At 46.7% G+C, this 22,012-nt stretch overlaps 1 protein-coding gene across 8 annotated transcripts in view; it reads left to right on the forward strand.

Moving 5' to 3' along the window:
• The window catches only part of ACACA (acetyl-CoA carboxylase alpha), a 239,190-nt gene that overhangs the window by 96,073 nt on the left and 121,105 nt on the right, over nucleotides 1–22,012 (forward strand). For 6 of the 8 annotated variants that reach the window (XM_061604841.1, XM_061604839.1, XM_061604842.1 and 3 more), the window contains 4 exons: nucleotides 136–225; nucleotides 1,429–1,547; nucleotides 14,887–14,910; nucleotides 21,809–21,952. In XM_061604841.1, the coding sequence (XP_061460825.1) occupies nucleotides 136–225; nucleotides 1,429–1,547; nucleotides 14,887–14,910; nucleotides 21,809–21,952 (377 nt within the window). The remainder of the gene's footprint in view (nucleotides 1–135; nucleotides 226–1,428; nucleotides 1,548–14,886; nucleotides 14,911–21,808; nucleotides 21,953–22,012) is intronic. The other 2 variants (XM_061604840.1, XM_061604843.1) reach the window with 1 other exon arrangement.

Genomic DNA, 22,012 nt, shown 5'->3' on the forward strand with positions numbered 1-22,012 from the left:
TTGTCCCCCTCTTTTGTGTGTGGGTTATCTATACCACATGTTGGCCGTGGTCCTAGTTTTGAAGGCAGAAAAAGAGACTTAAAATTTCCGTGATTTTACAAAGCTATTTCTTTTGATTCCCTTTTCTATGTCTAGAAACTCATTCTTTCGGAGACATCCATCTTTGATGTGCTGCCAAATTTTTTCTATCACAGCAACCAGGTGGTGAGGATGGCAGCTTTAGAGGTAGGTTTCCTCTAATTTTTTAAAAATTTGAACAAATGTTTCTCTCTCTCTGATGTTGGTTTCCTGCATCTAGTGCTTTAGTAAGTACTTGTGCCATCGTGTGTGTGTGTGTGTGTGTGTGTGTGTGTGTGAGAGAGAGAGAGAGAGAGGGAGATGGGAAACCACTTTCAGCCTGAGGGCCGTATTGCCTCCTGGGTGATCTTCTGGGGCCAACATGCTGGTGGTGGGCAGGGCTAGAGGGAAAAGTGGGCAGGGCAGCCCATGTTGAATTTACATTTGTTTGGTACACTAGTTTTTACACACATTTCTATGCATTCCTCTCTGTCCTCCATCCAGACAAGCAAGAGGCATTATTAGAGTTCAAGGACACGTTGCCGCCCATGAATGGGCTCCCTTTGGGAGGAAGGGTGGGTAACAAATGTAATAAATAAATTGACAGATAAATAACAATAAACCCTAGAGGGAGACTTGAGTCATGTCAACAGGTGCCAGGAAGCCTCTTTTCTCATGAGATTTTGCGGGGGTGATCGCTGTTTGTGTGGGCCCTGGATGCGAGTCAGGTTGGATGCGTGGAATCCTGGGTGAGAGGCGGGAGGGCGAGAGATGTTGAGTGAGGACATGTGAAGGACTTTGCCTTGGTATGTATTTATTTCTTAGTAATTTGTGTTGAAGGTTTTATTGTGAATTTTGTACCATTGTTTTTAGTTTTCTGTACACTGCTTAGGGATATATTGTATATATTCAGCAGCATAGAAAATGCCTAAATGAATTAATCCAACCTGACAAAAACATTCAAGGAGGCTGTAAAGCAGGGCCAGTGTGGTGTGGGGGGTGGAGGTGTGGCCAAGGAAGCGATGCGACCTGTGGAGAGCCCCAGGGGCCTGATAGAGAGATCTGGAGGGTCTGAGGTTCTGCATCTGTGTGTGCGTATGAAATATAATTTATACTTCTGCACCAGGTTCAGCTCCAAGTGGTTACATTCTCTGGCCCTTATTACATTATTGTACACAAAGCAGAATGCGATGCTCCGGTGTGCTAATGTTCCCAGCTTTGTCTCGCTATACTTGTGCATGGCGGGAATGGCTTTGCCAAGAACTCCCTCCCTGGGAATCTTTCTGAGTCTCCCGTCGGGCGTGGAGGGACTTTGGTTTGACTGGCTGTGTGGCTTTAACCCTCGGCGATCATTCTTCTTTTTAATTTGAGGTGTACGTTCGGAGGGCCTACATCGCCTATGAGTTGAACAGCGTCCAGCACCGCCAGCTGAAAGACAACACTTGTGTGGTGGAGTTCCAGTTCATGCTGCCCACTTCCCATCCAAACCGGTGAGGCCTGACTTGCATGTACTCCCGAGGCAATGTGGAGCAGCGCGGGGCGGAGGCCCCCGTGTGTGGGGAGGGAAATCAAGAATGTGGTACGCGTTTTCTGTCTTGCATTGTGGGAAATTGTGGCCACAACACCAGAGGAAACTGAAGAATATGCTTCTTGTGAATGTGCTTGTTGTCTGTTTCAAAAGATGGAGGGCGGGCTGGGGGCCAGTGCCCACATCAGGCAAGGAGTACCTGTGGCCCTTGTAGATGATAATGTTGGACTCCAGCTCCCATCGGCCCCAGCCAGCAGGGGCAGTAGTCAGGGATGATGGAAGTTGGAGTCCAGCATCCAGCCTGGCATGTATCAAAGTCTGCCCCGAACAGGGTGTTTCTCCCGCCCTGCCCCCAGATTTCTGTGTGAGGATCCATTTGCGTGAAGCATTGCGGCAATCTTTCCTCACATCACTGCAAACACAACTCCCCTCCCCACACGTAAGCTTTAATGCTAGCAGCCAATCCATGTGGCAGGCCGTCAGCGAAATAAACATTCAGTCTGCTCAGTTTCCTAGCTAATGATTTGACTGAAAATCACTTCCCCGACTACTATTCTCTTAGAATCCTGTAAGAATTGCAGTAAAGTCCCTCTCATCTCGCAAAATTGGGGTGACGATAAAAGTAAGGTAAAAACAGAGCTCCCCATACCGGTCTGGTCCCAGCATCGCAACTTAAATAATAGCTGCACAAACCTGTGGTGCATCAAATCCTGGTTCAGATGTCTTACTTTTTAGGACTGGGGTGGGCGACCGTTTTCATCTCTGGGGCCTCCTTGCCTCCTGGGCAACCTTTGGGCGGGGAACTGCATGCCAGTAGAGGGCGAGGGCAGAGGCAAAAGTGGGCGGAACAATGGATGTGACTCTTACCTTTGTACAGGAGGCTGTATTCCACCTGTGTCAAAAAAACGAGGTGCTTGCTAGCACACATCGCTCCCCGTCCCCTATCCAAACAAGCGAGCTGAGCGATTGCTGCCCAAGGGCACATTCCAGCCAAGCAGAGGAGCTTGAGGAAAGTCCCAAGGGTAGGACAGAGAGGCCGGGGGGGGCTGCATGTGGCCCCCTGCCCGGAGGTTCCCAACCCCTGTTCTAGGAGTAGCTGCATCTACACTACAGAAATGCAGAGGCAAGACAATTGTGGAAAGAAATTGACGACTCCTAAGGACAGCTCCAGTTACATCCTGAATATTTCTGTGCTGAGGTCGGTGGGAAAAGAGAAGAGTTGTGTCACTCATTCAAAACCTTGTTATGATTGGGTGCATTTTGTTTTACTTAATAACAGCAACATTTCTAATTCCTAAGCATCTTATCCAGGCACACCAGCCGTGGGAGATCAGATAACACATGGACTGTTATTGCTTCGGACTGCTGGTGGAGGACACAGTTTTTGAATAGTGGCCCCTGCTCCACAAACTAGTGCATCAAAGAGAGAGATTCTAGCCCAGCCTCATCCCTGAAGGGCTAGCTGTGTACTTGTGGGGATATTTTTTCTTTTTTTGCATAGTCAAAGTGAGCCATTTAAAACTCGGCTTCCTTATTTTGCTGCATGTATGACCTGAACCTCAATCTCTGCTCAAGAGTGCAGAAGGGGAGAGCAATGTATAGCCATGAGCCTTGCCTAGAGATTAATTGTCCCTTGCATAGAGATAATTCAGTCGTTTCTCATAGGGACACAACAGGATTGCCTGACCATGGAGGATCAGTGACTTGTTTGCCCCTCTGTATGAGTCTGTGTCCTGGGTTTATCTCCTTCTAATTTGAAGATGTGTTCGGAACAGTGACATCAGCAGCTTGTCTACAAACACAAGGGGGCAAAATCTTCCCAAGGGCAGCTAGTTGCTCTTTTTTGCATTCTCTAAATCTTTTTGATGTGTAAGAGCTTCTGATTTTTGAGGAACAGAGGGTTTGTGCGCATGCATGCACACTCTCCTCCAAAAGACTGGGAAGCAGCATGGTGGTGACTGGAGAAAGTTTGAGTTCTGTGTGGTTGGGAAGCTACCGGATCAAGAATGTGATGAGCCTGTCATATCTTTCTTTGACCACCGGGTGCCACTGTTGATCCATAACCAATCCATTGGGGGCAGGGGCACCAACAAAAAAAGCTGAGGACCCACAATCCGCTTTTTTTTTTTGGTGGGGGTGTTATTTTCTCTTCCTTTGTCTTCCAAATATCCTTTTCTCCTCATTTCATGTTTGGCAGGATTGGCCGGTGAGGGTCAGTCTCGGTTCATTGAGAATCCATCAGTACATCTCGTGAAACAGGGTCCTTCTCTCCCCCAGCCCCCACTTCTCTCTCTCTTCAAAATCTGGGCTTGCTGGAAATGAATGAGCCCTCCAAGCCCAGCTGCACAAAGATCTCTCTGCAATGATATAAATGGGCCATTGAATTTGGTCTCATCTGTTCTCTTCATCTTGATAATATTTGCAAATATTTGCATGCTATTTTGGAGGCCCTTTTTCTATAATCCTGGATCCATCTTCAACTATCCACTCTTCCTCCCCTCTTCTCTCCCCCCCCTTCCCTATCACTGATATCATCCCTATTTCCCAGTCAGCCCCCACATCTTTTTGAGAGAGCCTTAAAAGTGCCCTGCGTTGATGCAGTGGGCAAAGAGAACGTGGAGGATCAGCACCTACTGGCTATAACTGTGAGGTTATAGCTTCTGCCAGGTGGGCAGGGGGGAAGAAGCCACCAACGCTGAGATGCAGTTAGGGCAGTTGGGTAATGTCCTCTCTCCACTGTTGGAGGCAGTACGTCTCTGAACGCCGGTTGCTGAGAATCACAAGTGGGGAGAGTGTTGTTGCGCTCAGGTCCGGCTTGTGGCCTTCCCATCAGGGCAACTAGTTGGCCACTGCAAGAACGGGATGCTGGACTAGTTGGGCCACTGGCCTGATCCAGCAGCCAGACTCTTCTTTTGTTCTTTGGTGTGAGCCGCACCCTGACCCTTCTGTCGGGGTCAGGCCTTAATCTCGGGAATGCGCTCTGGTCTGTTGGCTGTTTCAAGAAGCTCCTTCACTTGGCTGTGTTCCCAGCAGTCGGGGCTGCACATATCCCATGCTTAAAATAAAAGAGGTAATGATCATGAAAGCTGTACCCGAAAATGCTGAATTATGCAAGCAGAGCTGGTTTGCATTAATTTATCTTATTATTTTGCATAATTCTGCTTTCTTTGGTGAGACCTGAGAGGGAGGTAAGGAAATACGAGATTTCTCTGGAAGCCCATTTTGTTTTGCATTTGGGCACTTTCGCTGTTGCACTCGGATTCTGTTTGCAAGCTTCCCATTGAGGCACCCGGCTGGCCACTCTGAGAACAGAATTCTGGACTAGATGGGAGGCCACTGACCTGATCCAGCAATTGGGCTCTTCTTGTGTTCTTAGAATTGTGGGACAAACACAGCCGTGCCAGTGATTTTCTTCCTTGTGCCAGAGCTTGGAGGTGACACTGGCATCAGATCCTCATCTGACATCCGTACGTTCTGGAGTCAGGATCTGCTGCGTAGGCTGGTGTCCCACCTCAGGCACCTTACCTTTAAAGCACTCATGTACCACTTTAACCATCATGGCTTCCTCCAAAGAATCTTGGAAACTATAGTTAGTTAAGGGTGCTGAGAACTGTTAGGTTTAACAGTCCGTCCCTCCTCTTAGGGAACTCTGGGAGCTGTAGCTCTGTGAGGGGAAGAGGGGGTCTCTTAGTAATTCTCAGCATCCTTAACAGTGACTCTTCCCAGGATTTTTTGGGCAAAGCTATGGCTGTTTAAAGAGTGCTTTAAATGCATGGTGCGGATGTGGCCGCAGGTAGTGAAGCTCTCTATGAGCAAGCCCTCCCCTTGCCCAGGTCTCCATGTTTGCCAAGGCTCAGTTCTGGTATCTGTTTTCAATCCTCCAGTGCTTGGGTTAACCACATAGGACACTGCCTTAGACCATTGTTCAATCTAGATAAGTCTTGCCTATACGGATGGCAACAGCTCTCCAGAGTTTGAGATGGCAGCATTTTCCTAGCCCTGCGTGGTGATGATAATTAAATTTATCACCACCTTTCACCAGCAGGTCCCAGGGCGGGTTACAACAGTTTAAAATTCAATGTTCAAAACAATTAAAACAGATTTCAACCGCAGGAATAGAGTGGGTACATCTCAAGTGTCAAAGACCAGGGGAAAGAGGTGTGTGGGACCTTCTGCATGCAAAGCAGGTGTTCTGCCACTGAGCTGTGGCCCTCTGGGGGATACCCACGAAATGGAAGAAGTAGGAATAAGTGGCAAGTGTGGAGTCAGTCCCCATCTATCAAGGGTTAAGGAATATAGGAAGCCGCCTTATACCGAGTCAGAACTTTGGCCTGTCTAATTCAGTACTGTCTACCCTGGCTGGCAGCGGCTCTCCAGGGTTTCAGGCAGGGGACATTCCCAGCCCTATCTGAAGATGCCAGGGATTGAATTGGGGACCTTTCTGCATGCAAAGCTGGTGCTCTACCCACTGAGCTACAGCCCTTCCCCTAAAAATAAAGCAAGGTTCCAGTCCTCATGATTCTGATTTTTAACTAGGAATGTAGGAAGCTGCTTTATACTGAGTCAGGCCATTGGTCTGCCTAGCTCAGTATTGCCCACAGTGCCTGGCAGCGGCTCTCCAGGGTGTCAGGCAGGGTTCTCCCCCTGCCTTACCTGAAGGTGCTGGGAACTGAACCCGGGGTCTTCTGCATGCAGAACAGATTCCCTTCCACTGCGCTATGGCCCTTGAGGAGAAGAGCTTCTAAAGCTGTTGGTGTTTCCTAAAAGAGTAGTGGCATCTCCATTTCTAGAAAAGGAAACATTTAGTATTTCTTAGCACTGAAACTAAATAGGCACGAGCAAAACCCAACCCTTTATTGGACACAAACCCACAGCCGTCTGTCTAGTTGCGAGCCAGTGTAGTGTTTGAGTGTTGGACTAGGACCTGGGAGAGCAGGGTTCGAATCCCCCCTCAGCCATGAAGCTCACCTGGATATCCTTGGGCCACTCATGTCTTTCAGCCTAACCTACTTTACAGGGCTGTTGTGAGGATAACACCGCCTTGAGCTCCTTGGAGGACAAGGCGGGATATAAACGTATGAAATAAATAAATATAGTTGTTTTAAAAGCTGGGTTGGATGTACAGTTAAATTCTTTACTGAGGCAAGCCAGATTCTGTGACCTGTATAAATTATGTAGATGTTGCATGATTTTAATTCTGCAACATTTTATTATTTTGCTTCCACTAGTCCTTAGTCTGTGAGGAGGGGGCAACAGCTAGGCAGCGCACTGTGAATCTTTATCAGTCACACCTAGGAACTTAAGAAGCTGCCTTATTCTGACTCATTCCATTGGTCTGTCTAGTTCAGTACTGTCTACACTGACTGGCAGCAGCTCTTCTGGGCTTCAAGCAGAAGTCTCTCTCCCAGCCCTACCTGGAGATGCCATTGGGGATTGAACCTGGGACCTTCTGGAAGCAAAGCAGTTGCTCTACCTGTGGGCATGAGCACTAGAAACTTGACCTGAAAGTCTTGGGAGGCTTCAAATTCAAACTGTGACAAATGATCCTTCTTGAGATTCCTTTCATCTGTTTCCCTAGAATCACCACATATCCACATGGCTAACTGTTAATTTGGAGCAGGGAAAGTTTCAGGGTTTACTGCTTTATCCCTTTTTTCTGGCCTCTTTTAAAACAAATAGCCTTTGTATAGCCATAAGATCTAGAAACTTGCTTAGTCTCTTCTTTTAAAAATAGTGAATACTGAGATTCTCAGGGTGCTTGCTGACTTCATGATTGCAAAAAAAAAACTCATTGGGGAAGTGCTGAACACACAGTCCTTCTAGTTAGGTGCTTTTTAAAGAAAAAAAATGGAAGTTAGAAGAAGCTGGCTCCCACTGGTACTGTAGATGTGGACATAGATGTTAGGATTTCCTGGAAAGAAGCAAAATGAGAAAAGCACCCCGCTCGCCCAGCCCCCACTGTGCCTGTCCTTATCACTCCATGGGGACCTGCTCATAAGTTTCAAATGCCTTGCGAAACAGAAACATCTCAGCAGGCTTAAGTAGTTAGCAAAACAAGCCTCCCCTCCATCAGTCACTTGGCTCTTGATATGAATTCAGCCGTGGTGCCTCGTGGCTCTTGAGCCACATTAAAACCTGGAGGGATGAGCGGAGGATTCTCGGGAGTGTATCATTAGGATGCTTGGGGTCCCTGCTCTTTGCAACTGGGGTGTGTGTGTCCGCAGTGGTGGTGGTAGTGGTAAGGAGAACACCACCAGATGCAGGCGGAGGGCGAGTGCTTCTAGGGACACCTGTAAATCCCTGTAGTTTTGCGCTGCTGGTTTGATGTTAATTAATAGTAGCGGTAATCTGCCAGCGCTCCCTTGGCTGGTCTGTTTGGGAGAGGGCAGAATCTTCCAGCTGAGCGGAGGGAGGGGGGGGTTATTGAAAGGGGGCAGCCGGCGGAATGGAGCCGCCGGGATAATGGCATGCAAATTGGACGGCGGTTGCAGATTCAAGTGGAGATGGAATTCAAAACAAACATTTTCCAGGCTTGCTTGGCAGTGGGCCTTTTGTGTCAAGGACACCCCTTCTGCAAGATGATTGGGTTTGGGGCTGAGGGTGGGGTGGGGGGAAGAGAAGAGCAATCCACAGGCATCACCCTGCAAGTTCTTGGCACTACACATCCTATGGGTCGGTTCCGTTTAGCAACCGTATGCAAGGTTGGCTCAACGTATGTTTGCCTGCCCTAGAGTTCTTTCCCCACGTATTAATGTTTAGCTTGACAGTGGGGCGAAGGGAGCTTCTCCCCCCAACTTTTCCTTCCTCTTTATTAATATGTATTTAGTGCCAGCCTATATCCATTCCTGATTTCTCTTTTGCAGCGACTTCCACTCATTATCACATCTTTCTACTTCTCAGTGGAGCTCCCCACTGCAGTTTCCGCAAGGGTTGATGTACAGGGTTTATATACCACCACCTCACCCCCTTTAGCCAAAAAGGGGCTGTCTGAGCCATTTACAGGAATAATTTTGTTTATTTAACGACACACACATATGTACACAGTGTGCCAGGCAGCACACAAATCGCCAGAGGACCTTGTGGCCCTTGCCTTATTAACTCAGACCATTGGCTGGTCTATCTTGGTATAGCCTACACTGACTGGCAGCAGCCAGGTCTTCAGGCAGGGTTCTCTCCCAGCCCTACCAGAGGAGGCCAGGGTTTGAACCTGGGACCTTTTGCATGCAAAGCAGATGCTCTGCCACTGAGCCACAGCCCTTTCCAACTTACACCGTAGATTTCATATAATCTGAGAACCCTTACAAAAATCCGTTTGGATTTATTTGCTGCAATGATCCTAGGCCAGCCATTGATTTCCCCCTCTTTTAGAAGTAGATATAAAAGATGCCACTGTGCCATCTTTTAAATCTACTTCAAAAAGGGGGGATGTAAATTTTGATTTGCTCAGGTCATGACTGGCCAATGAAGATTTTCTCCCTACATCAGGTGTGGGAGCGCCTTTGGCCCTCTAGATGTTGCTGAACTACCACTCCACGTCAGCTCGAGCAAGCATGGGATGATGGGAGTAGTATTCGGCAACTTCAGGAGGATCAAAGGTTCTCCACACCTGCGCTTAGGCCATACTGGCTTGTGACTTGGAGGTGGGAGGGTCTTCCCCCTTTCTTTCCCCCACTAGCACATAATTCTACACGAATGCACACTCAGACCAGGCAGTGAAGCCCCTTGCTTTTGTTGCAGCTGGTGCTTTTGAAAGAGTCAGTTATAACTGGCCATGCTCTGGAGATGCCCCCCCACCCTGGACTGTAAGCCCCTCCAGTGAGGCTTCAGTGTCCCCCGTTCTGCTTTTCATGCTGCTGGTTATTCTGAGAAGGTGCTTAATTTTGCCCTCTTGGTGGGTTGCCAATGATACCCCCTCTCTCCCTCTTCGTGTAGGTGTGAGTCTCAAACTCATCCTTTCAGAATGTAAGGAGGAATGCAATCCACCCATGCACAGGTGTAACGAGGGGTGTTTGTGGTCAAAATACCAAACTCTTTATCAGCCAGTATAGCTGTATAACTTGGGAATGAAAAAGAGGCATCTGCGCAAAGGGCTGGCCTGCATTTGTGGTGTCGATTCCAGTCTGTATAGTCTGTATTTGTGTGTGTGTGTGTGTGTGCTCTGTATATTTTTTACGTTGTCCAGGTGTTCAGGTTTTGTCTTGCTTTTCAAAAGGGTAGCTGTGCTAGGCCCCATCTGCATTTAAAGCAATATTCTGCCACTTTAAACAGTTGTAGCTTCCCCCAAAGAATCCTGGGAACTGTAGTTTGTTGAGGGTGCTGAGAGCTGTTAGGAGACCCCTGTTGCCCTCACAGAGCTACAATTTCCAGAGAGGTTTAGCAGTCTGTCACTTTCCCCAAGGAATTGTAGCACTATGAGAGGAAGAGGGGGTTTCCTAACAACTCTGTGTCGTTAAAAAAACATAATTCCCGGGACTTTTGGGGGGAAGCCATGACTGTTTAAGGTGGCATAATACTGCTTTAAATGTATAATGTAGATGGGGCCTTAGTAGGCTGCAACAGCAGAGAGCCTTGTGGCACTTCAAAGCAGAGCTTGGAAACGTTACTTTTTTTAAATTACAACTCCCATCAGCCCCAGCCAGCATGGCCACTGGATTGGGCTGATGGGAGTTGTAGTTCAAAAAAGTAATTTTTCCAAGCTCTGCTTCAAAGGTGAACGCAGGGCTAGCCTACACTCTGGATGTTTTGGACTCCAGTTCCCATCATCCCTGACCATTGGCATGCTGGCAGGGACTGATGGGATTTGTAGTCCCAACAGCGTCTGGAGGAGACCATGTTGGGTAGCATTTTTTGTGGACTAAAGACCATTTCATCAGATGTACGACGTTTTATTCTCATTTGGACCCGAGTGCACTTTCCCCAATTTGTGATTCCCGGCAACTGGTTTACAGGACATACTGCTGCAGAGAGAACCGCAGCCTTCATGGCAGCAAGCAATACAGCGCATGAAAATATGGGAGGCAGAAATTGCTACAGTGATTTTCCAAAAATGCAACGCTGGAGTTTTCCCTGTCTAGCTTTTGAGCATGGCTCGTCCAGTGATTTATTAGAGGTACAATTCAGAGAGGGAGTACAACTGCCCTAATGAGCTCTTGATTCTCCAGGCAAATTAAAGTCACCTGGCAGCAGCCATTCCATCAGGCTGTAGCCGAAGAGGGAAGCGAAGGGAAGCTGGGCTACTTCATTGGCACAGGAGCAACTTTTGATGCTGCTTCTCCTTGATCTTTTCCATCCCAGCTGGTTGTTAGAACAACTTGTAACTACGGACATGAACCTGAGTTTGCGTATTTCCTCCTCCCTCCTGATCCATTTTCCTTTTGTGTCATGTATTTTTATAGATTGTAAACTTGATGGCAGAAACTTTTTTTAAAAAAAAAGTGATTTGTAAGTCTCTCTGAGTGTTGAAGAGCTGGATTTACCTCCCCCCCCCAAAAAAAAATTTACATTTGAAACAAGTTGTGCTCTGGATATAGACTGGAGCGTTCTCCAGTCAAAAAGACTTTGGAGGAGTCAACTTGGGCTCCCTTTGCATGTCACACAGATGGTTGTGTGAACAGTCCCTTTATTTTCTGTTTTACAAAACCTGTATAACATAAATGTGGTGTAATAATTAAGGCAGAGCTTGGAAAAGTTACATTTTTGGACTACAACTCCCATCAGCCCAATCCAGTGGCCAGGCTAGCTGGGGCTGATGGGAGTTGTGGTTTAAAAGAGTAACTTTTCCAAGCTCTGAATTAAGGTGACCTGGGAGACTAGGGTTCAACTCCTGGTCGGCCATGAAGGTCACTGGGTGACCTTGGGCTGGTCACTGCCTCTCAGCCTAACCTACCTCACAGGATTGTTGTGAGGATAAAATGGGGAGGAGGAGAACCACATACACCACTTAGAGCTCCTTGGAGGAAAGGTGGAATAGAAATGTTTAAGAAATGAATAAATGCAATCCCCTTGCCTGGGAGTATGCTCCATTGAACATTTTGGAACTTGCTCCTGGGTAGACCTTTGAATAAAATTGCCCTGCCGAGCACAAACTTAACTGGCTTTTATGCTTTGTAATACCACTTAGAATCCTCTTTTTGCATTATAAGCAGAATGTAAACTAATAGTAGCAGCAGCAGTAGTATATGTTACTGTTTGCCATAAGCGATAAAACAAAAAATATACGTTGCTTTTGGGCTTCCAGTTGACGTATATGGTTGGCCCCTGTAAGAACAGGACGCTGGACTAGATGGGCTGCTGGCCTGGTCCAGAAGGCTCTTCTCATGTCCTTAAATTATAATAAACACCCATCCACCCCCGACCCCTCTTCAGTGGGGCTTGGCGGTGCTACTTTGCCTGGATCTGTCGCTTAGTTTTCAGCCTGCCTGAGCATCCTCTACCTGCATTGCTGACATGGGGCAGAGGTTGAGGATGAACACAGTGCTATTGGGATGAGAGAGCGTTGCCCTGGGGTCTCAAGGTCCGTCCAGTGTGTTTGGAGCCTGGCCATCTTTGAGAGAGTGGCAGAGCCTCAGAACTGAGTTCACTGCAGTTTCAAATCAGCCGTCATGCAAACATCAGAAGAGTCTCACTGCTGGATGAGCCCAAAGGCCCATCTAACCCAACGCCCTGTTCTCTTGGAAAGGCCAACCAGACCTGCAGCGGGGAGGCAGCAAGTAGGGCCTGAGCCCAGCGACACTCTTCCCACTTGTGATTCCCATCAGCTGGTACTCAGAGGCAGAACCTAGCCATTATGGCTTGCAGCCATTGATAGCCTTTTCTTTCTCCTTGAATTTATCTAGTCCTCTTTTAAAACCACCCAAGTTGGTGGCTACCCCTACCTCTTGTGGGAATGAACTCTGCGCTGTGTGAAGAAGTAATAAGCCTGGGAGCATTTCTGCCATCAACGGAAGGATTCTGGCTGCGTCACTGAATTTTGCTTCAGCTTCAGCTTACCTCAGCTGTAAAATGGGTGCACCGCTACCCTAATTTGGCTGTAAAGGCTATCTTACGTTTGAGCTGATCTAATGACACAATGATGGGGTGAGGGCAGTACTGTTAATCGTGACTGGCCGTTAATCTTTCTCTGATTTTTGAATTTGGCACTTTTGGGGTGGAGGGAATATGACAGCCTTCCTGCCCTCCAGATGTTTCGGATTGTAACCCCCGTCGCCACTGGCCATATGGGCTGGGGCTGATGGGAGCTGTAATCCAAAAACATCTGAAGGGAAGGTTGGGAAGGCTAGTGTACAGAATTGCTTTTATTTATTTATTTATTTATCTAAAGAAATGCCTTTTGACTTGCTTGACCAAAGAAACAGCTCTTTGGGCACTAGCTAGGCTAATCGGCTTGCTCTTTTTGGGCTAGGTGGACTCCTAGAAGAAGTAGATTCAAAGAGGCGGTGTGTAGAAAACCAGTTTGCTTGTCCCCAAGGGCACCACAACATTAAAAGAAAAAAAACATCTGCATTATAATATAAGGTTGTATCCAGTGCTAGTCCTACTCAGAGTAGGTCCATTCAACTTTAGACATGACTAACTTGGGTCCATTAATTCAAATAGATCTGCTGTGAGTAAAACTTAGTTGGATACAACCCAAAGTCACTGGCTGCATCAGGATGTCACACTGAACTATGCTTTAACGAGACATGAAGGAGCCTGGCCTCTTCCTGGGGTTGTGTTCTTTCCCCCTTGGATCTTCCTGTGCAGAGGAAGGCATTCAGAAGCTTGCATTTTTGGTTAACCACAGTTTGCTGTGTCTTCTGAATATGGAACTGCAGTTAACTTTAGCTATGGTTGGTTGAAAGCAGGTTGGCTAACCTGTGGGCCCTGGGCTATATATGCCCCCCAAATTTTTGCAGTCCCTAAGACTTGTCGTTTTTACTGATGCGCTCATAGTATTTTATTTATTTTACTAAATTGAATAATAAGCAATGAATGAATAAAAATGAAAGTAGTGTAGAATGGCTGATGGGAAGGTCTTGTGGAAAGCAGCCTTGAGAACTATTCTCTCCACCTCTACACTTAGGCCACACCCACTTTGACATGCAGCCCCTGGAAGGTTGACCATAAAGCAGTGTGCCCCTCTGCCCAAAAATGTTAGTCACCCCTTATTTAAAGAAATCATTTTGAAGTTAGCTTATTTTATATTAAACCATAGTTAACGTTATCCATCGTTTTGCCACTCCAGATGACACGACAGTGCTTAACTAAAAGTGGAATCCAAAGCTTCCATACTTCTTACATTGTCTGTGTGGAAGAAGGAGAAAGGTGGGATGCTCGCAAGCCCAAGAGGAGGCTCTGCTCCCACAAGTAGCACCAAACCACAGTTTACTGGAGGCTCAAATGCAGCCAATGACTTCTGTTGTTTTACATAACACAGTTTACAATATACATGCAGTAAGAATCTTTCTACAGCTTGAAAGCTTGTAACTACTCCTTAAGAAGTTGGGCTTAAACTGTTTTCTTGTAATCTTTAATTCTTTTAACTAAATGGCAAAATGCCTTCCAATACAATCTTACACATGTCTATTATGTACATGTCAGGTAAGTGGGTATAGGATTGCACATCACAGCCTTGATTAAATGCTCATGTGAGCATTGCAACCATGTTGTCCGCTAAAGAATTTTCTGCAGTGGCTACATATGTCAAAATGTGTTATGTAAAACTATAGAATGCATTCCTATTATAATGTGTGCCCCCAATATGGAGAACATTTGTCACCGCAATCCCATCAATTAGCTACAACCATGTCAGTATTTTCAACACAGCTTAAGTGCTACTAACTCTAGATCCGGCGTTGTACATTTAGGATTGTGTCCAGTTCAGTTCCACTCAGAGTAAACCCTCTGAAATTAATGGACCTAAGTTGATCATGTTCATTAATTTCAGTGGGTCTACTCTGAGTAATGTTGGACACAATCCATGATGTTTATTTTGTAGTCTTCCTAAGGAAGGGGAGCTTTTCCAGTTTTGAAATGTGCCACATTTTTGAAAAAAAGAACAAATTTTCTGCAACACCTTTTCGGGATCCTATTTCCTCGTTTTCTGGTATCAGATTAGCAAAACTCTCCTTTCTTTGAGTCCCATTGGCCCTGCCTGCAATTGTGTTCAAACTTTTTGGCTTCTACAAATGTAATCTTGTGCCCTGTGCTCCTCACGCTGGGTTGAATGATGATTCCAGATTTTTTAATTAATTGATTTTATTCATTTTTTACAATGGCTTTCGCTAACCAAACCGTAACTAACTGTGGTTGTTTAATTACAGAGGGAACATACCTACGCTTAACAGGTACAGTAATTATCCTCCTTTTCAGATATGAAACTCCTCCCCATCAGTTTAGTTGTTAGAAGGATGTGTAGCTTTTAACGCATTTTTTTCGTTCTGAGCTTTAACAATTAACCTTTTTTTAAACAAATCATTTTTGGAATTCCTATTCTCACCTAGAACCTTAACAACTCCTCCCTGTTTTGTGATGTTTAGTTTTCCTCCTCCTCCTCCTCTTTCAGATATGTTTCTCTGCTGCTGTTCCTGCTGCTTTTTTTCCTTTAGGCATTTTAAAAGGCAGCTTTTGCATGCTATGAAACTTTTAACATCTCACGCTCGCAGGCTTAGCTTCCCTGCTTTTCCAAAATTAGTTTCAGGCCTCAGAGCAACGGAATCTAAAAGTCAGTGTGCTTGTTTTCTTTACTTCCTCTCCTTGTAGCAAGATGGTTACCAGCCGGCCATTCTCCAGTCGGAGATTATCGAATGGATACCTTATTCCAGGGTGCTTTTCATAAGAGATGCCAAAACCGTTCTCTTTTTCTGGGCAGTTGTCTGTATTCTGCATGCTTGCATGTCAAATTTTCCCGCTGAGACCAGAGCTGACAGAGCTCAGCTCTTTTCCTTTCTTCCAGCTTGGATCCTACCTGAAGTGGGGATCCGGAGCAGGCTGTTGGTATGCTCCCATTACAGAACTGTGAAATCCATAGGAGGTTGCCTTGTACTGAGCCAGAACAGTGGCCATTCTAGCTCAGTATTGGCTACACTGGCTGGTAGCAGCTATCCAGGGTTTCAGAAAGGGAGTGTTCCAAAGCCCTACCTGGAGATAGCTGGGGACTGAACCTGGGAGTTTCTGAATTCAAAGTGGATGCTCTCCTAAGGCTCAAGGTTGAGAAAATGACTTGGCTGTGTAACATAGTTCCCATCTTAGTAATTCCTGTATGTTGGAGAACACACTTGCCTCCTTGGTTTCACCATTCCCGTTTGCACAGACTTACCACAGACCCCGTTTGCAGGGAGGAGAATTGGACTTCAACACAAAACATGTTCTGCATTGGTAGTTTTCTGCTGTGGCCAGCAGGCATCACTTATTTAGACACACAGCCCAGGCTGACTGTTACCCAAGAGCCAAACCTACCGTGCTTACAAGAGTGTTTTGTTTTTGACTTGGAGGCCCCAGCAACAAGTTTAGGTGTGTTCTCATAGCAGCCTTCCCTCCCGTTCCATCCTCCCCTCTCTATTTCTGTGATTTTAAAAAGGTTTCAACTCCTGGTGATGCCAAGCAAATGTTTGTGGATATGAAGCAGGCAACTGCAACAAGGCAGCCTTCCCTCAAAGTCTAAAATGATGTAACAGTTCACAATGTCTCTTTTTTAAAAACACATACATACATTTTTTCATTTATTATATATCTATTGATATCCTGCTTTTTTGCCTGTAAACAGCGCATAGACCAAGTTCCACTGAAGAACCGACAAGTTGCTAGTGGAGCAGAATTTCCCCTTGATTCATTAAGGACAGGAGGGGAGTCCTGCTGAATCAGGCCAGCGGCCCATCTGGTCCAGCATCCTGATCTCCCAGTAGCCAGCCAGATGCCTCTGGGAAGCCCATTAGCAGGGCATGAGCCACAATAGCCCCCTCTGTCTTGTGGTCCCCAGCAACTGGTATTTGGAGACTGCCTCTGATACTGGAGGCGATATAGCCATCCTGACTAGTAGCCATTGATGGCATTATTCTCCTCCATGGTGGGCAGGGCAGTACATGTACAGTAGGCTAGTTTTTACACACACTCATCACAGGGGGAGCTCTCCACATCCCGACAAACCTGAGGGCCTCATTCCCTTTTGAACAGCCTGTCGGGGGCCACATGCCAGTGGTGCACTGAGGCCAGACGCAAACGGGGCCACAAACGTACATTTCATTTTTGTACAGTGAGCTAGACACACCCTGACACAATTGCACTCCCCTCTATCTTCCATCCAGGGAAGCGAAAGGCATTATCGGAGTTCAAGGACACATTCCACCCAGACAAAAACTTTCAAAGAGGGTGCAAAGCAGCGTGGGTGAGGGGCGTGGCCTGGGGAGAGTTCCAGGGGCCAGATAGGGAGGCCTGGAGGGCCGTTTTTGGTCACCCGGCCTGCAGTAACTCTTCCCATTCATCCAGCGATGTGCTGGTGGCACATACACCCTAAGTAGTTTCCTGGGAAATCTCCTTGCCATAGACTTCATTTCTCCATATTTCTTTGCTGGCAAGGGATGGTAGTGGTGGCTTGCAGCAGCGCCTTCTGGAGGCCTGATCGGCCCTGGGGCTTCTAGTTGCTGACCCCTACATGGCTGTAGGAAGCTTCCTGATTCTGGGTGAGGCCCTTGGTGGACTGGCAGATGCAAAAGCACCAAAGGAACAATTTTGCCTTGCCCTGTGTGTGTGTGTGTGAGAGAGAGAGAGCACACCTTTGAAAGTGATAGATCTAGGTTTCCCTAAACCGTAGTGTTGAAAGCAGATAATCTAACACAGCGGGCACAGGGAACATTTGGTCCTCCGGAGGCTGCTGGACTCCAGGTCCCATCAGCCCCAGGCAGCACTGCCAATGGTCAGGGATGATGGGAGTTGTAGTCTAGCAGCACCTGGAAGGGAGTAGGCTCCCCATCCTTAGACTGTTGCCTCCCAGTGGTCCATGTTGGGAGCCACATTAGCCCTTCCTGTGGATGACATGAAAAGCAGGGTGAGTTTAGAGATGCGCAGGCCTGGAAAAAAAAACTGGGGCAATTTGTGCGCGTGTGTAGTTTTTCCTAATTTTTCTGTTTTTTTCCTCTGACAAATTGGAAAAAAAAAACAGGTTCCCCCTCCCTCCCCCCCCAGTTCCTTTTTTCCCTCCTGGGCCTTCACATCTCGGGTATTTTGGTCTAGGACTCCCATCAGTGCTGTAAAGCGCTGTCATTCAAAACATTTGGAAGGCACAAGGTTGGCGAAAGCCGTACTATATGAAATGTGCTTGCAGACCAATCAAAAACTGTTTGAAATGAGGTTGATTCCCCCTGCCCCTATCAAAAATCACATACTAAGAAGGAGGAAAATGAATGTATTTTTAAATTAGTATTCATTTAACTTATATCCCACCCTCCCGAAGGAGCCCAGGAGGGCGGATAAAGCATTGATTTTTTTTTTTAACAAATACAGTTAAAAACATTATGTACACCGCCCAGAGAGCCCTTGGGCTTAGGGCGGTATATAAATTAAATAAAATAAATAAATAATCTCAGCCAGTGATCTCAGGGTTGCTAAGAATAGTCTTTGAGCCATCAAGCTACTGGGTAAACAGAATGTTTTTAAATTTCTCCTGAAAGTCAGTAATGAGGGAGAAAGACACACCTCACTAGGGAGGGCATTACACAAACATGGAGCCGCCACCGAAAGGCCCTGTCACAGGTCAATGCAAAGTGGGCAGACCCCAGTGGCGGCACCACCAAGGCCTCGCCTGCCAGTTGTAGGGCCCAAGATGGTCGATGCAGAGTCTGCACTGGCCTCATACATAGTTATGCTGGCTGGGATCGATGGGTGTTGTAGTCCAAAACATCTGGAAGGCCCCAGGTTGGGGAAGGCTGGTTTATCTTGTCCTAGTGTGTGTTAACCACTTTCAGTGCAAGCGGCTGCTTTGTGTGTATATATATGTCTGTTTGTAACCTCTGTTTATAAAAGATTTACGAAATCTTTTAAAGCTCAAATTGTTTTTTGTTTTTGTTTAACCCTGTCATCTGCATCTTTACATTAAAGTAGCTCATTTCATAGGTGTAGATGAACAAAAGCAATTTGAGGACAATAAATTCTGTTCGGGAGGGGGAAAGCTGATGTATGCTCTTGTTGCTTTTAAAGGAGAGAGAATGAAATCCTCGACCAGCCTTACCCAACCTGGTACCCTCAAGATGACAAATTCCCATCATCCCTGAACATTGGCCGTACTGCCTAGTCCAAAACAGCCGGAGGGCGGCCAGGTTGGTGAAGGCTGTCCGAGACGACTTCCAGGCTGCGAGACCGCATAGGAAGCAGCCTTGTAGTGAGTCAGACCCGTTGGCCCACCCAGCTGAGGGTTGTCTACACTGATTGGCAGAGGCTCTCTAGGGTTTCAGGCAGGGGACATTCCCAGCCCTGCCTGGAGATGCCGGAGACTGAACCTGGGGCCTTCTGCATGGAGCGCAGATGCTCTGCCACTGAGCTGTGGTCCTTCCCCATAATACGGAGAGACACACAAGAAGCTGCCTCCTGCCCATTGGTCCATCTAGCTCAGTATCGTCTACACTGACTGGCAGTGGCTGTCCAGGATTTCAGAAAAGGCTTCTCTCCCAGCCCTAACTGGACATGCCGGGAATTGGACCTGGAACCCAGAAGCTCCACCACTGAGCTTCAGTCCTCTCCCAACCATGTTTATTGTCAATATCATAAGCATACTGTGTAGTATGTGTTTCAAACTCAGAGCCTTTCGCGGATTACTTTCTGCACTCGGACCTCACCTTCTTGTTTGCGTATAATCAGAGCTCCTGTGTAGCTGAGGTTTGTGGTCCCAAGAGGAGCTAAGAGACTGAACGGAAAGTCAAAGAGGCCCTGGTTCAAATTACTCCTCTCCCGTAAACGAAGTGGGTGGCTTTAGGCTGCCTCAGCCCCTCACTTGCAATATGTCAGGGATGGAGAACTTGTGACCTGCTAGATGTTGCTGGACTCCAACTCCCATCATCCCTGACCATTGCCCTGTTGCCTGAGGCTGATGGGAGTTGGAGTCCAGCCACATCTGAAGAGCCATAGCTTTCCCATCCCTGCAGTATGGGGATAGGAATATAGGAAGTTGCCTTATACTGAGTCAGGCTATTGATCCATCTGAGTTAGTATTGCCTACACTGACTGGCAGCAGCTCTCCTGGGTTTCAGACAGGATGTTCCCAACCCTATAGTGCCCAGCAGCAGTGGAAGATTCAGTTCTCATCATGTTAGTCACTGCCATGTCCTCTTCCCCTTTTTTGCTGCTGAGTTGAAAATGAGATTCTTGTTAGTGCCTTCTCCCACAGAAACAGACATCCCTAGGAACCAATAAACATGAAAGGAGAGAGGGTTGGCTTCTGAGAAGAGTTTTCTCAGTGGCTGACTCATCTTTTTTCACTTTGAATGGCTCCAGTCAGCAGGAAAGGACAAGACTCTTCTCAGTGGCTAATACACTTGGCTCACAGGATGCTGGAGACATAGGGTCCTGCTGGGACCCTGCTCCTAAAAAAGTAAAGGGTCTAAGAATCCCCAAGACCCAGACGACTACACTCCTAGGTGTGGGGTACTTTTCGCCTTCCAGATGTTGCTGAATTACAACTCCCATCATCCCCAGCCATTGGCCATGCTGGGTGGGGCTGTTCAGCAACATCTGGATGGCCAACATTTCCCTATCCTAGTCTCAACTGGATGAAGTAATAGAGGCTCTATATCCATAGCAGCTGTGGCAAGCATAATGAGACCAAACACAGTAATTGGCTGAGCTGCAAAGCTCTGCATGCATGGAGCTCCGTTCGTAAAATAGTCCGTAACATTTAAGAGACAGGGGAAGCCCCTCTTACGTGAAGCTCTGGGGGACTCATTGGAACCACCGTGGACAGCTGAAGCAGATAGATTGCAGTAATTGTGTATAAGTGAAACTTTTTTAAAAATCTTAGCTCTAACTAGTCTGTACTAGCTCCCAGTATAAATCCAGTGCTCTCTCATTATTCCTGGAAATCCTTTTGGCTTATTGGGGCTGAACGTTGGTAGCTTGTTTTGCTGTGGGACTCCCCTCTGTATTACAGGGATGGGGAACTTGTGGTCCTCCAGATGCCCCTGGACTCCCAACTCCCATCATCCCTGGCTGTTGGGAATGATGGGTACTGTCTGGGGCTGATGGGAGCTGGAGTCTCAGCAACACTTGGAGGGCCACTGATGTTTGCCATCTCTGACATACTATCTACCTCCAACACTTGGGCAAAAAGTTAAAGTGTGCCAGCTTTATAGAGCCTACTTCAATTAGGTCCACAAACCATTTGTAATAGGAATCCACTTCGGCAAATATAGCATAGCAAATCTGAGGTGGATTCCGTGCAAAGAAGGACCAAGATGGTGATAATCTGACAGTACATTGTCCTGCTCTGACCTCTTGTTTTCCATTTTAAAAAAATGGCTTCACAGAATGGAATGGGCATTCCGGCGATGAGGATTGTGTTTTGACTCCTCTTTCCATTCTGTAATACTCCATTTTGTACTCCTTTTCACTCTTTCTGGAGCTCTAGTTAGCAAACTGCTCAACAACCTAATCTGGCTTCATTCCAAGTGTATTGGAGGTAACTGAATAGCGTATAAGTGCATTGAAGGGCACTGTTGTTTCATATCCCCAAAGGGGAAAATTGCTTTATTTTGTGCTGCTTTTATGGATTGCTCTGATAAATCTAATGCCTTGGTCCTAGGGTCTCTCTCTCTCTCTATGGAAACTCCATTTAAATGATATTTAAAGTACAAAGTACATAAATCATCCTGGAGATAGCCACATATTATATGAAGTTCAGCCATGTGAGTGCATATATATAGAGAGAGAGAGGTGTGAATGAATGAATGAATGAATGAAAGTGGATTGTTGAAGGCTGCCACTCTCTACATGTTTTCTTAGGTGTGAAGTCTCACTAATAACAGCATAGCTAACTTCTGAGTACCTGTGCATAGGACTGCATCACAAAATCTAGAATCCAATTTATACTTAATAAGAGTTGATGTTCAAAGTTTTTTTTAAGCCCTTTAAAAAAAGGGCAAGCCTCTTTAGTGGCTTCAAACCACGTTTCTCTACCTCCTCCCCTATCTCCCGTTTCCATGATACCTTTGGGCCTCTGCGTCCCTCCTAATGTATGTTCTGATTTGAAAACTGCTCTTCCAGAATGTCCTTCTCATCCAACCTCAACCATTATGGGATGGCCCATGTGGCCAGCGTCAGTGACGTTCTCTTGGACAACTCGTTCACCCCACCGTGCCAGCGCATGGGCGGCATGGTCTCCTTACGGACCTTCGAAGACTTTGTCCGGTAAGCAAGGGGAAAGAGCCCATGTGTTTAGGAGAGTGTCTCACACGTCTCTCTCCTTCT

This window comes from Rhineura floridana, chromosome 21, assembly GCF_030035675.1.
Source record: "Rhineura floridana isolate rRhiFlo1 chromosome 21, rRhiFlo1.hap2, whole genome shotgun sequence".
Lineage (NCBI taxonomy): Eukaryota > Metazoa > Chordata > Lepidosauria > Squamata > Rhineuridae > Rhineura > Rhineura floridana.